Source organism: Gopherus evgoodei, chromosome 2 (assembly GCF_007399415.2).
Source record: "Gopherus evgoodei ecotype Sinaloan lineage chromosome 2, rGopEvg1_v1.p, whole genome shotgun sequence".
In the NCBI taxonomy this organism is placed as follows: Eukaryota; Metazoa; Chordata; order Testudines; family Testudinidae; genus Gopherus; species Gopherus evgoodei.
Window position 1 is genome coordinate 280,238,204 of NC_044323.1, and position 14,480 is coordinate 280,252,683.

The following is a 14,480-nucleotide window of genomic DNA, read 5'->3' on the forward strand; positions in this document are numbered from 1 at the left end:
CCCCAATCCAGAGCTCTGACCCTCTCCCACACCCCAAACCCCTCATCCCCAGCTCCATTGAGTAGCGGGCATCAACAATTTTTACTCCACCTTGAAATAGCAGTGAGTCAGTGTGCACTGCAGAACTTTTAGTGCATGGTAGCAGGCTCCACATGGACAGTGACTGCGAGGCACTAGTGTGCTATAGATTTACTCTCTGTCCATACAGGCAAGCCCAAAGAAGGGAAGAGGCTCTGTACACCTTGGGAGTGAAAGCTAATTATTGTGGTGCAAGTGAACAGTGGTTGCTATTTACTGACTCCCAGTGCTGGCAAATGCATGCAAGAACTATTCTCACACCATCCTTGAGCTGTAGTTTTGTGTCCACTGGATGGAGTAATGTAGAAAAGGGAGAAAGAGGAGGAGGAGAAAATAGTCATGAAGAAGCTTCATTGTATGAACACTGCAGAGAAGGGCCACTAATATGAGTTCAGGGCAACCACTTGGTAACCCTATACTTTTGACAGGACCCCCCAGTTTATCAGCTGATTTGTTAGCTCGCAGGGAAAAAGATGTTCTCCTTGAGTAGAAGGAACATACGGAGGAAAGTTCATGCTGAACTTCCCACCCATTTGTTGGCAAAGCTTGCAGACCCCCATCTTGTGAGGCTGTCCCTGAATGGGATCAAATAAAGCTCTGGTACAGTTTAGTAATGAACAAATAAACATTTCTGTGTGTTTCTCCCATGTGCTAAAAAAAAGGCAGTGTTCAATCTGAACAGCTGTTGCAAAGGCATCCAACCAGTCTGATAAATCAGAAAAGGCTCTGAAATACTCATCTGTTCAGGAAAAACAAAACTTCCTGGCATTTCAAATAGCTGATTATTGAATTGATCGAGGGGCAGAAACAAAACAAAACCAAACAAAAATCCAATCCCCCTCTCCCCCTGAAACTGATATCCAGTACAAGCTGAGTTCAAATAAAAGATAGGCACCTTCACTCACCTGACATTCTCATAGCGGTGAATATAGATCTTATGGAACTGGTGCTGCAAGTGCTCATCTTCCACATTGGTCATGTCGTTAATCATCTCTAGTACAACAAATCGAGGTAATACAGAAAGCACCAGCCGTTCCTGAACAAAAGCAAAAAAATACAGGATGGGCCCTTTAGACTGGGTCTGCGTTAATCGTTCACGGCAAAATGACAGAGCTCTGTATTAGGAGCTTATACAGCACATTTAAACTTAAACTGCTTAAACATTTGAACAGTTTTGCTGGATTAGATCCTCAGTATTGACCTCTTTTTAGAAACTCCAAATGGGGTTTATAACACTCATATGCACATAATTAGTTAATGTAACTGCAGAACAATATCTATTAACAAGTTCACGGTGAGGCCTGAATCCTGCTCCTCTAGAAGTCAATGGGATAACTCACATGAGTAAGGAGAGCAGGATTTGGCCCCAAATTTGACCTGACAGCAGAAGTTAATGACACAGTATAACATAATGCCTACTTGTGCCATAATCTAAGGGGCAGATACTCGATTGCGGTAAATCAGCATAGCTCCATTGACTTCAGCAGAGCCATGCCAATTTACACTAGCTGAGAATGTTTAGCTGGCACTCACTATAGACATATTTAGCTGGCAGGAGCAGCCTAAATTGTGTTACTGATTTGGATGTCTGAAAAAGTCTTATGAGCCATCAGCCAGCTTTTGACTCCAGAGTTATGTTCATTAACCTCAATAAGAGATGCTGAAGAAGCTGGATAACAACTATGAATTGATATGTATTTACAATACTCTTCTTACCCAAAGGACCAGACTATGGTGGGTGCTTGTTCCTGTTTGAGAGGGGGAGGGGAAAACATAAGTTGGCTGCTGGCCTTTGTGTCACTAGTCCTGCTAATAGCGGCAGGGAAGCACGAGACCATAAGTGACAGCTGTTGGCTGAAGGAACAATGCTGACTGGAGCAGTGTTGTCCCCAGGGATGGCTGTAGCCACCAGCAAAGCAAGCAGGTGTTTGGGCCAGCCTATCTGCAGGGGCAGCAGCTCACAGGGATCCAACCTGGGAGGTGAGAACCAACAGGGGGCCCTGGGAGCTGTAGTTCTTGGTTAGCTCCCTGCCTACAGAATCAGCCCTGGAACAGGGAAAGAACTATATTTCCTAGCATCCTCTTGGCCACTATCAACAGGAAAGGGAGGGGGAGGGAGTATGGTAGTTGAAACCTCATGCTGCAGCTTGCTGTGAATGGAGAGCTCACTGCTAGAGCGGGGTGGCACTGTGAATGAGGAACAAGTGTGCCCAAGGAGTAGAAGGCTTTAGCCAAGATATCCCCTTCAGAAGACATCCCCAGACTGGATTACGGGTACTGGTGTGACCTCACCTTGCAGCCCCCAAAGAAGGAATTGGGTGGACTAAATGGACAGTGCCCCTCTCTGTCTGAAGCCTAGCCAGGGAGGTATGTAGATCCCACTAGAATTTAAAATGAAAAGTAAGGGAGGGGAGGCTTTACTGGACGTGTGCAGCTTTAGATACAGTACCAGGCACGTAGGAGGATTTCCACTTCTGAGCCATGGAAGTAGAAATTGACTTTTCCTTTCCAGATTTAGCTAATATTCAGAAAGGGAATCTAGCACCTGCCTTCCAGATTTGAACACCTCCAAATTCAGGAGTGCTCAAGCTCAATTTGGGCAGCTGTTACTTCATTTCTCCCAAATCAAATATACTGATCCATTGTAATTTGCTGCAGAAAAAGTAGGATAAAATTGAGCATGAAATGCTGCCCAGTGGTTTTTAGGATTGGAATTGCTATTTTCAACAGCCATTGCCTTTTTTTTTTTTTTTAGTTTTAATTGTCTAAAAGGAAGACAGTGATATTGCATTGGCAAATTCCCCATAGAAACAAAGAGTGGAACAAAAGAATAATAAAGGAACCTCAACTTTTCCTTGTTTATGGAGGACAGTCTTATAATATGCATCCAGATATCCTCCAATCACACATGCTGAAAATTGTTCCACTTTACTGCAGTTCTGTAACATGGGAACCAATCCAGTCCGTGTTCTGTGCACATCCAAAATTCCTGCTGAATGACCTGCCCTGGGAGCAAGTTACCATGACCCGGGATTGGGGCGGAAGGAGGGTGCAGGTGTGGGGGGGGAGAGGAGAGCCCAGAGCTGGGGTAGCGGGGTGTGTGTGGGTGGGGGGGGCACTGGTGGGGGGGAAAGGGGGAGCCCAGAGCTGGGGCAGCATGGGGTGTGGGGGGGGGAGAGCCCAGGGCTGGGGTGGCAGGGGGTGTGTGTGGAGAGGGGAGAGCCCAGGGCTGGGGAAGCAGGGGGGTATGGGTGGGGAGAGGCCCAGAGCTGAGGCAGCAGGGAGTGCAGGTCGGGGGGGAGAGCCCAGGGATGGGGCAGCAGAGGGATGCAGGGGAGAGCCCAGGGCTGGAATGGGGGCAGCCAAATTTTTTTTTTGCTTGGAGTGGCAAAAGACCTGGAGCCAGCCCTGGTAGTGCCCCATCACCTCCAACATTGCTCTGTACCTAATAGGCACAATCTGGCTGTAAATGCTTTGTGGGTGGGGGAGTCTAAAGTAGATAGATACAAGAGAGAGAGAAAATAACTTATTAACAATAAAGACATAGGGTAAAATTTTCAAATGAATCTCACTGATTTAGGAGCCCAAGACCCATGTTTCAAGAGCATCTTAGGCCAAGATTTTCAAAATTGACTAGTGATTTTAGATGCATTAATACTGGGGTGCCAAATTTGAGATACATTAAAAGAGCCAGGTTTTCAGAGAGTGTTGAGCACCCAGCCTTTGAAAATTAGTCTCCATTAAGATGCCTCAAGTTGAGTTCCCATAGTTAATCACTTTTGAAAACCTTTACATATTGGCCTTAGGCATGTAGGGGCCCATGTTCCATTGACCTTCACTGAAAATAGGACATGGGCCCCAAGTAGGGTTGCCAGGGTCCAGTTTTCAACTGGAACACCCGGTCGATAAGGGAGCCTGGTGGCTCCGGTTGGCACTGCCAACCAGGCCATTAAAAGTGCGGTCAGCAGTGCAGCGGGGCTAAGGCAGGCTCCCTACCTGCCCTGGCTCCGCACTGCTCCTGGAAGTGGCTGCCAGGTCCCTGTGGCCCCTACATGCTGGGGCAGCCAGGGACTGGGAGGCTCCGTGCACTGCACCTACCCCAAGTACTGGCTCCGCAGCTCTTGCTGGCTGGGAGCCACAACCAATGGGAGCTGCAGGGGGCAGCGCCTGTGGGCGCAAAGACCACATGCATTGCGCATAGCTGCCTGGCCACCTATGTGCCTAGAGGCTGCAGGGACCTGGTGGCCACCTCCTCTGAGCCGTGGTAAGCGCCGCTGGGAACCCGCACCCAACCCCTTGGTCCAGCCCAGAGCCCGCTCCTGCACTCCAAACCCCTCATCCCCAGTTCCACCCCAGAGCCCACATCTCCAGTTGGAGCCCTCATGCCCTCATCCCAAGCCATGCCCCAGCCCAGAGCCCCCTCCTGAACCCCAAGCCCATAATACCTGGCCCCACCCCAGAGCCTGCACCCCCAGACCCTTTCCCACACCCCAACCCACTACCTCAACCCGGTGAAAGTGAGTGAGCGTGGAGAATAGTAAGCGATGGAGGGAGAGGGGGATGGAGTGAGCAGGGGGGGGGCCTCAGAGGAGTGGGGCAGGGGCGAGGCAGGGGTATTTGCTTTGTGTGATTAGAAAGTTGGCAACCCTAGCCCCAAATCACTTAAGCACTTTTGAAAATTTTACCCATAATCTCAGAAAGTAAGCCTAACTGTGTAATCAACAATGTTCAGTGCTAACTAGTCCACTAACTGCTCTTAATAAAAAACAACTGAACACACTCAGCATTAAATATTAATAATTTTTAGACTGACTTAATTGACTAGGAACACTCAGGAATATATTCATCTAAACTATTAGTTTATATAAAATAAAGCAGTTCTAACTGCCCAGCCACCTGTCACAAATATAAAAAACAATTAAATGTATCCATTATTTCACCTACAGACCCTATCCAGGTATTATCCATTGGAAACAAATCTCGTGGCTTATCATAGAATCACAGAAGATTAGGATTGGAAGAGACCTCAGGAGGTCATCTTGTCCAACCCACTGCTCAAAGCAGGAACAACACCAACTACTAAATCATCCCAGCCAGGGCTTTGTCAAGCTAGGCCTTAAAAACCTCTAAGGTTGGAGATTCCACCACCTCTCTAGGTAACCCATTCCAGTGCTTCATCACCCTCCTAATGAAATAGTGTTTCCTAATATCCAACCTAGAATTTCCCCACTGCAACTTGAGACCATTGCTCCTTGTTCTGTCATGTGCCACCACTGAGAACAGCCTAGATCCATCCTCTCTGGAACCCCACTTCAGGTAGTTGAAGGCTTCTATCAAATCCACCCTCACTATTCTCTTCTGCAGACTAAACAATCCCAGTTCCCTCAGCCTCTCCTCGTAAGTCATGTGGCCCAGCCCCCTGATCCTTTTCAATGTCCTCTGCTGGACTCTCTCCAATTTGTCTACATCCTTTCTGTAGTGGAGGGCCCAAAACTCCAGATGGTTGCAATACTCCAGATGTGGCCTCACCAGTGCCAAATAGAGGGGAATAATCGCTTCCCTCGATCTGCTGGCAGTGCTCCTACTAATGCAGCCTAATATGCCATTAGCCTTCTTGGCAACAAGGGCACACTGCTGATTTATATCCAGCTTATCATCCACTGTAATCCCCAGGTCCTTTTCTGCAGAACTGCTGCTTAGCCAATTGGTCCCCAGCCTGTAGCAGTGCATGGGATTCTTCCGTCCTAAATGCAGGACTCTGCACTTGTCCTTGTTGAACCTCATCAGATTTCTTTTGACTCAATCCTCCAATTTGGACCCTAACCCTACTCTCCAGCATATCTACCTCTCCCCCCAGTTTAGTGTCATCCGCGAACTTGCTGAGGAAGCAATCTATCCCATCATCCAGATTACTGTCTTCTCACTGTCAAGACTCCAGTTTAACCAGCTTGTGATCTAAAGGCTCACAAACAAATGTCACACTGTCTGGAGTGGCTCACAATTGGGCAGACTGTCAAGAAGCAGGGCAAAACCCCTAAACTGGCTGTATGTTCACAATTGTGAATTCCTAAAGCATTATAACAGTCTTACCATGGAGTCCCAGACAGTCCCCTTGGGCCTTCTAGTCTCTCTTGCCACCTAGGCAAGCTGGACTTTGTGATAGATGATCGCTTTACACAAAAAATTATAACAATATTCATCAATATTCAACAATATTCATAACATTCATATTCTTTTGGCAGCCTCCGAAACTGTGTAATAGTTTTAGTACATGAAAGCTTATGCCCAAATAAGTGTGTTAGTTTCTAAAGTGCCACAAGTATTCCTCGTTCTTTTCACACACCATAGCATCACACTCCTCCATATCATTAAAAACTTCTCTTGCTTTCCCAGTTAATCCTGTCAGGAGGACAGGCATCCACTTATCCTCTGGGATTTTGTGGATCCCACATAGTCTTTCAAAGGTGGATAGGAACTCTTCTATACAGCCAGTCTCATTATAAATTGGGCAGGCTTTCTCCCACTCCCTTGTATTGTGTGGAGACAGGGAGTATACTTGCTGACTGAGGAAGCTCCTTTTGCTGCTCCAGTACTCTGAGCTGCAATGTGTGAGCTCTCTCCTCAGCTTCTAGTTGCTCCATACATCTTTGGTGGGCTTTCTCCTCAATTTCAGCCTTGGCTGTCATTCCTGCTGTGTGTTCCATGTATCTGTGGTGGGTTCTGTCCTCAGCCTCAAGGATTCGTTTGGTCTCCTTGATCCACAGTTCCACCATTAGTCACTGGTGCTCACATTCTTCCTGGCCTACCCTGTACAGCAGTTGAGCCAGTTCCACTGCAGTAGCCTCTAAGGCCTGGTCTACACTGGGGCGGGGGAGGGTGGTGTCGATCTAAAATACACAACTTCAGCTACGCCTCTCGCCCTGGTGGAGTTCCGGAGTCGATGGGAGCACATTCGGGGATTGATTTATTGCATCTAGACAAGACATGATAAATCGATCCCAGATAGATTGATCACTACCCTCCGATCCGGCAGGTAGTGTGGATGTACCCTTAGGCATCTGGAGTAGCAGAGTGCTTGGATGCCTGGTCAGAACTTATGAAGAAAGCTCTTGGCTCCTCATCTGGGGCTTTCTTTTTTTGGGATATTCTCCTCCCCTTACATAACTTTTCAGGGTCTTTTGTCTCAGAATCATCACTTGCTCCTCTTTGTGGGTTTGCCAGGAGCAATCAACGAAGTCCTTGTTCTTAGATGTTTTACAATGGTCCATTTGGATTCAACAGGCCTTCCTGAGGGGCTGGAGCTAGCCCTTCCTTGTGAGTGCAAACCAGTATTACATTTTTGGTGATGTTTCTTTCTTGAATGGATTTACAGTTTCAGAGCAAAGTTTTCAGTTACAGAACAAACACTTAAGCATTGCCTTATAGCATGGGTTACAGATATTATTAGTGAGATTAATGCATGTCACAACTTACACACATTTCAAAAAATCTAAAAACTAAACACATTATTACAAGTCTAATACCTATTTTTAGTATTACTAACATACTGGCAAGTCAGAATAGTTTCCAGCTATGCATTTGATAGTGTTCAATTGAAGCCTAGGGACCTTGGTGTGAGCTGGCACCTGGTCTACAAGCATCACAGCAGTATATTAGGACAAGATGAAGAGAAACATGCCGATTCTTTAAGCTGCTTATCACCAAATTTCAGTTGTTGACGTTGTTGGATATGAGAAAAGGTCAGAAAATGCCATATACAAACCTGAGATCAGACAAACCCAGAGATGATAATGAGAAGAAGGATGTGCATGAAATATGCCCACCCATACTACAACTGCTGAGTAAATAGACATAGGGAATCATGCATATCTGTATGGCTTTTTAAGCAGCTTAGTAATACATAAATAACTGCCTGACTTAAGTAGTCAGTAATTGTCCATGGCCACATCATGCCTCTAAGACTTGCATGCAGAGGGAATTCCAAAAATGTATGTCCCCTTTCTCACATGGTAGGGAGGGAGCAGCCACTTCTACAGATTAGTTCTCCCTACCCTCGACATTATAGGAAGGTTTTATAATGGGTTAGGCATGGGGACTGATCACACGGGGGAGTGGTGGTAAATAACCACATTGAGTGAACATCTTCCCACCAGCTCCCTGGAAAGCACCCTCTCTGGTGGAGAACCATGGTGCAATTTCAAGCTCGGTTTCAACAGGAGAGCCAGGGGGATAAATTCTCCTGTTAGAATTGATGTCCTAGGACCTGTATGTGAGAGGAGTATTGGCCCAAGGCTTTTAAGGTCTCCGACCACCACAGCGTCTTGTGACTGTGTATTTATAGGTTTCTTTTTGACTTTGTAGTTGTCTCTCCTTTAGATGTGACTGCTCACTGGTGTGAGAGTCTGAGGCTCTAGCAGGAAGGAAGGATGGGAACAGTGGTGAGGGTGCTAGCCTGGAATTCAGAAGCGCTGCATTCAATTCCCCGCTCTGCCACAGAGCTCCTGTGTGAGCTTGGGTAAATCAGCTAACTGCTCAGTGCTTCTGTTTCCCATTTGTAATATTGGAATAATAGATACTTCCCTAATTCATAGATGTGTTGTGAGGCTAAACACATTAAAGATTATGAGGTAATGGGGGCCATATCAGTACCTTAGATATCAGCATGTGTAGCTGGAACAACAATCATGTTTGGAAGAAAATCTATCCCATTATTACTTTTTGTAAAATGACAACTGTCCAGCATTCTCCTTCCAGGAAGACTGACTTATCAGGTAGCAAACAATTCCCAGCTGCACTGAAAGCACATTGTGAACAAACAACCTTCAATTCGAACATCTTCAGTTCCACAGGTAAGCTGTACATTTAGCTGCAGAAACTAAAACACATATTATCAATATTTTATTTTGCTCCTGCTGGAAATAATGTGAATAATGTTCCACTTAACATAGTTGGTCTCTTCTTATCTCCCTGCATAAAATTCTAATGCAGAACATCACTTTCCGGTGCCTCTTCTTCTCCAATCTGTCCCCTACTAAGTCTGCACCTAGAATTCATTGTTAAACCAGGATGACCTTCAGAATCTATGAGAGCCCAAAGAAACTCAGAGGAAGAAGAAGCCACTCTACAGATGATCATATGTGTCAGTGACTTGACAGACATTCTTACTGAACACCCCACCTGTTGCCTTAGTGGATGGACACTGCAAACTGTGACCTTTATAGAGGTAGGAGTCCACATTTCCACAATTCTGCCCTGTTTATTTTTCCACACTTCCCATTCAGAAATCCCTGTATCCTCATTTCCTATTTCAGTGACCAAACCTGCAAAATTATGCAATCAGTTTGAACTGCAGGTTCCAGAATGCACCTGTGTAGTGATAATTCTAATGCAACCCCACCATTGTTAACACAATATTTCAGGGCTTCTCTGAACAGCAGATTTGGGGTCATTAGCTGATCAAAAGCCAAAATTTTCAAGGAAACAAAAACACTCTTGGTTCTTCATGTCCTTAAGATACACTTTAATAGAATATTGTCTTAGTGTCTCTTATTCTCTGAATATTATAACACATGGTAGGGAGGGAGCAGCATGACTATATAATAAAACCCCTTTTTAACTAAATCATATCAGTCTTTCTGGCATCCAGATGATTAAAAAGTCTGACAAATCCTCTGAAGACACTTGCCTTATATTCAGAGCTCTTTCCATTATAAAATTATGTATTTCATTTCCGACTTTATCCTTGTAGAAAGAAAATAGTACTTTGAATTCAAAGAAAAAAGAAAAATCAAACAGAAGAACTGTTTATTACTGAACTACTTACTAGTGCTGTGATAAGAGCAAATAAGAAAAGGACATTTCTTCATAGATACAGAGACAAAGAAATAGAATATTCTTTTTTTCATGACAGGAAATATTTATAAACCTCACTGGTATTCATTTGAGCCATCAAACAGTGGCTTCAGAACATTTTTTTTTTATATAAAGGACGCTTCACTTGACACATATTCAGCAAACCAAGAAAAATGTGCCTAACATATTTGATACTTTGACCTTCATACTACTTATTAAGATAAATTCAGTGGTCTTAGCTGCACATAAAATCTGACAGAGAGATGATAATTTGTATGCCACCACTGTAGTCCTTTACTATAAATACCTCAGCACGTGCAGGGATATTGTCCAGATGCCAGCATGAATCTCATATGCAGTTCACACAGTATGCTGTATTGTATGTCATGCTCAGGGGTGGCTCTAGACATTTCGCTGCCGCAAGCAGGGCGGCATGCCGTGGGAGGCGCTCTGCCGGTCACCGGGAGGGCGGCAGGTGGCTCTGGTGGACCTCTCGCGGGCGTGCCTGTGGAGGGTCCACTGGCTCCGTGGCTCGCTGGTCCCGCGGCTTTGGTGGACCTGCCGCAGGTGTGCCTGAAGGAGGTCCACTGGAGCCGTGGGACCAGTGGACCCTCTGCAGGCACGCCTGCAGGAGGTCCACCGGAGCCGCCTGCCGCCCTCCCGGCGACCGGCAGAGCACCCCCCGCGGCATGCCACTCCAAGCACGCGCTTGGTGTGCTGGGGCCTGGAGCTGCTCCTGGTCATGCTACAGCCAAACATTTTAAAATAACAAAATTATTGCATATATACATTTTGCGAAACAGTCAGTGATCGATTCCCTTGCATATAAAATCCACCAGCTAATAATGTTTGTGGGCACCATCTTCAGCAGAGGCAAAGTTGGCTCTAAACCACTCTTATGCCACCCATGACCATGGTCTGGCGGAAGTGCTGAACCAGTCCCATTCTGCACATCAGAGCAGCCACAGAGCTGCTTGAATTCATACTATTTAAGGATCACTCCCTTGGCCAGAGATTGGTGGAGTGCATAGCATGGCATGTACTTCCCTTCTCTCCCCTGGAACGTGCTTTCTCACCTCTATCTAACCTTGTTATGCTGTCTAGTCTATACAGCTTTATTACTTTGCACCAATGCAGCACTGCAAAGAGATCTTGGCAGGTCTATGGATATAATTTTCTGTGCATACTCTCCTTTATTTAAGGATCTCTCTATGCTCTGCAAACACTGCTATGAACTAGATATTATTATTCCCATTTTACAAATAGGGCAACTGAGGCACAGAATGATCCTGTGACTCTCCCCGAGGTCACATACAGCATACCAGTGACAGATCAAGGAACAGAACGCACAGTCCTGAGTCTTTCTGCAGTCTCCTATGCTTTGCTACTGGAACCACTCTCTTATTGTAAAAATCTGTTCGCTCTGTCTGTCTCTCTCCCACTCCACTACCTTCCCCTATTCACAATTCTAGTCAGTTACATAGTGGGTGGCACTTTTGGGGAGTGAGCAATGTATGCCAGATATCTTTTCGGGATGCTCATGCCTCAGAGAGAAACCTAATGGTGAAGTGTCCTGAAGGAGAAGGAAAGGGGACGGGTTCACCAGATCACCTTGTTGCATTCCCTGTTGCTAGCTGAGCAACTGACTAATAGGAGAGTAATAGTAATGATAAGAAGTTTGGAAAGATACAGGGCCTAATCATTCGAGAGAAAAGAAGTAATCACTACCTACAACTACCCAAAGGGATGTTATAAAGGAGACAGGTCTTTTTTATCCTCAGTCCTTTATCCTTTAGTCAGTGAGAAAGGAACAAGAAGCAATGGACTTAAATTGGAGCAGGAAAATTTTAAGTTAACTAAAAGAAAAGCCTTCCCTGGAAGAACAGTTAGACAAGGGAACAATATGTCCAAGCCAGCAGAAATCACAATCAAAGACCAGACTTTATATCAATCTATTACCAAACTATTAGGGACAGTTTAGGAAGCATGAATTAAATCCTATCATGAGAATGAGAAATTAACTAAATGACTTATTACAGGTCCATTTTGAGCCATATGATGCTAAGATCATTTTTATGCCAATGTCCACGTACTGTATTATGCATCTGCAATAAACTACACCAATCCCAACATTGTCTGTATCGCTGAATTGTAACTTTGATGAATGGGCATTTCTCCCACTGAAAGTCAGGCCTGCACACTCCAGCACAGAATTTGGCCATTTGTATTCACAACCAAGTTCAACATCTCCCTGCTGAGTAATTAATACCCTTTAAAAATGTTTCATACAGCCCTAATTAGCAGAAAGATCAGATCCTAATCTTGTGAGTAAAAATTCATTTGTAGAGATGAATAAAGGAACAAACATCAACAAATATATTAATGGCATGGGCCCTGCAGGAGGATGCCAAGAGGAAGCTAAGCCCCACTAGGTTCCCCTGTGGAATGAGTAAAGGATTCAACCCAGAGAGAATGCTATCTGCACCAGCCCCCTCCAGGCAGCACAGCTCCAACACAGTCATGCTGCTAGAGCTTCTCCTGGCTGCTAGGACCTCTTTCCCTTTCTCACCCTCTTCTTCATGAGCAGTTTGATGGCAGGGTCAGCACAGATCAAGGAAAAATTAGAAAGAATCTTTAGTCCCAGTCAGATTTTCCCCCTCCTTATTGCCAGTTCATATCAGAATTTCCCTCTCTGCATTTCCGTTCACACCCACCTGCCCAAGATCTGTGAACTCAAGACCATAGATTAGAGAGGAGACTCTAGTCTGTAGGGAAACCACTTCACACTTGCAGTCTTTAAGACTCTTTTTGCCATGACCAAATTTGCTTAAAAGAGGTAGTTAATGAACATCACAATGTAGGTTTACTTATCGTAAGCCTCTAGGTCAACAGAATAAGTAACCTTAACCTTTCCAATGTACATTTGCCCATTTTACATTTTAGAAACAAGAAAAATGAATCATTTTATGAAAGAAAAAGTAGCTATTTTCACAATAGCTTTAATTTTCAAAAAACCTTTACCATTCCAGTTATTCAGTATTTGGCTGCATATGCCAGTTAGAAATTTGGGATACTCCTAGAGAAACACAGGGCAGTGTTGGAGCCCCTGGTTACATTTTTTTTGGTTGGGTACTTGATTTGAGAATCTTTCGAAATATGGCAATTTGTGGCCTTTTCCAAAGCAACCGGGGTTTATAGGAGTTTATGCGCAGTAGCCTTCATACTGTGTATAGTTTATTAAAAGGTGCCATGGAAAATGTTATTGTTTCAAGGTGAGAAGACACAGTTTCTCCCATCATTTTTTCCCCTTGTAGGGGGAATATGTTATTTGATAGTTTCCTAGGTAATGGAGTAGAGAATGGCATGAAGTAGTAAACACAGGACATACTGGAGGAGAGTATGGCGCATGGCTGCCTTTTCATTAAGTTTTTAGTTTTGATCTCATTGGCTCCTCCTTGTCTGATGGAGGCTAAAAAGGAATGGCTGATAAGTGCAAATAGCTAGTATAATATTATGAAACCCTGACAGGTCTTGGTGATTAACATATCCTAAATGTTGCTGTAATTCAAAGAAGGTACCTTTCAGTTTGGTCATTTGGTTATGCACCAATATAGCTTGCAAAGTTTATTTATCAGGGTGTCCTCTTTGGAGCTGGAGCTCCCTGTAAGGCAGAAGGCTCCCTCTAGGGATGGAAGCTTCTGTTTTTATACCTTAAAAGTGATACTTTGACCTGTAAACACTGACTTTGTCATGTAGCATGCTGGTAAACAAAGTGCACTGACCATTGCTGTGGAAGGACATTTTTGTTGAGGTAACTGTAAATACTGTTGTGTTCTGTTTTTACGCATATGGTCCAGCCACTAGAGGATGACACAGAGACACACCATGTAAAGCATAGGCTACACAATAATATACATCTCTATAATACTTAGTTGGGGTGAAAGTAAATGTTTATTTTAGATACTGTCCAAAATTGTTATACTCCATTGGAGACAGTGTATTGCAAGGGAAATTTTACATAATTTTTTAAAGTAATGTTCATGTGTTTCTACCTACCCTCATAATACATTCTGGTGTGATAATTTGTTGGATGATTTTAGAAGATAAAAACAACTAGGAAAAAGAAGTACTTATGTGACAACACAGGCAATTCTGACATATCACCCGCTGGGCACTTAATAAGCCTTGCCTTAATAAAATTTAAAGTATACAACAAAAAATAGAATCCCACTCAAAAAAACCCCCAGATCTATTAAGGCTTCAAAAATCTGCAGCACTTAAAATTCCTCTTCTTGTACAGATAATTAGGATAAACAAATGTTTCTCATCCTGCTTTTCATTTTATTTGGACGTGAGTGGAGTTCCCTGTTACAAAGTCAATCCATATTCCTGACTAAAAGAAAATAATGGTCCCTTCTTGCTTTAACATCGATGAATCTATATCTCATACCACTCCTTGACCTTTCTAGGATTGCTTTGATCCTGTTGCTGTTGAATGCTCATATAATTATTCTACATTGTTTGTATTCTTCATTCATTTAGATTTTAGA

General features: G+C 44.2%; 1 protein-coding gene across 1 annotated transcript in view; it reads right to left on the bottom strand.

The window, feature by feature from the left end:
- The window catches only part of ADCY8 (adenylate cyclase 8), a 187,119-nt gene that overhangs the window by 104,371 nt on the left and 68,268 nt on the right, over positions 1-14,480 (bottom strand). Inside the window, exon 3 of the mRNA XM_030553838.1 lies at positions 984-1,114. Within this exon, the coding sequence (XP_030409698.1) occupies positions 984-1,114 (131 nt within the window). The remainder of the gene's footprint in view (positions 1-983; positions 1,115-14,480) is intronic.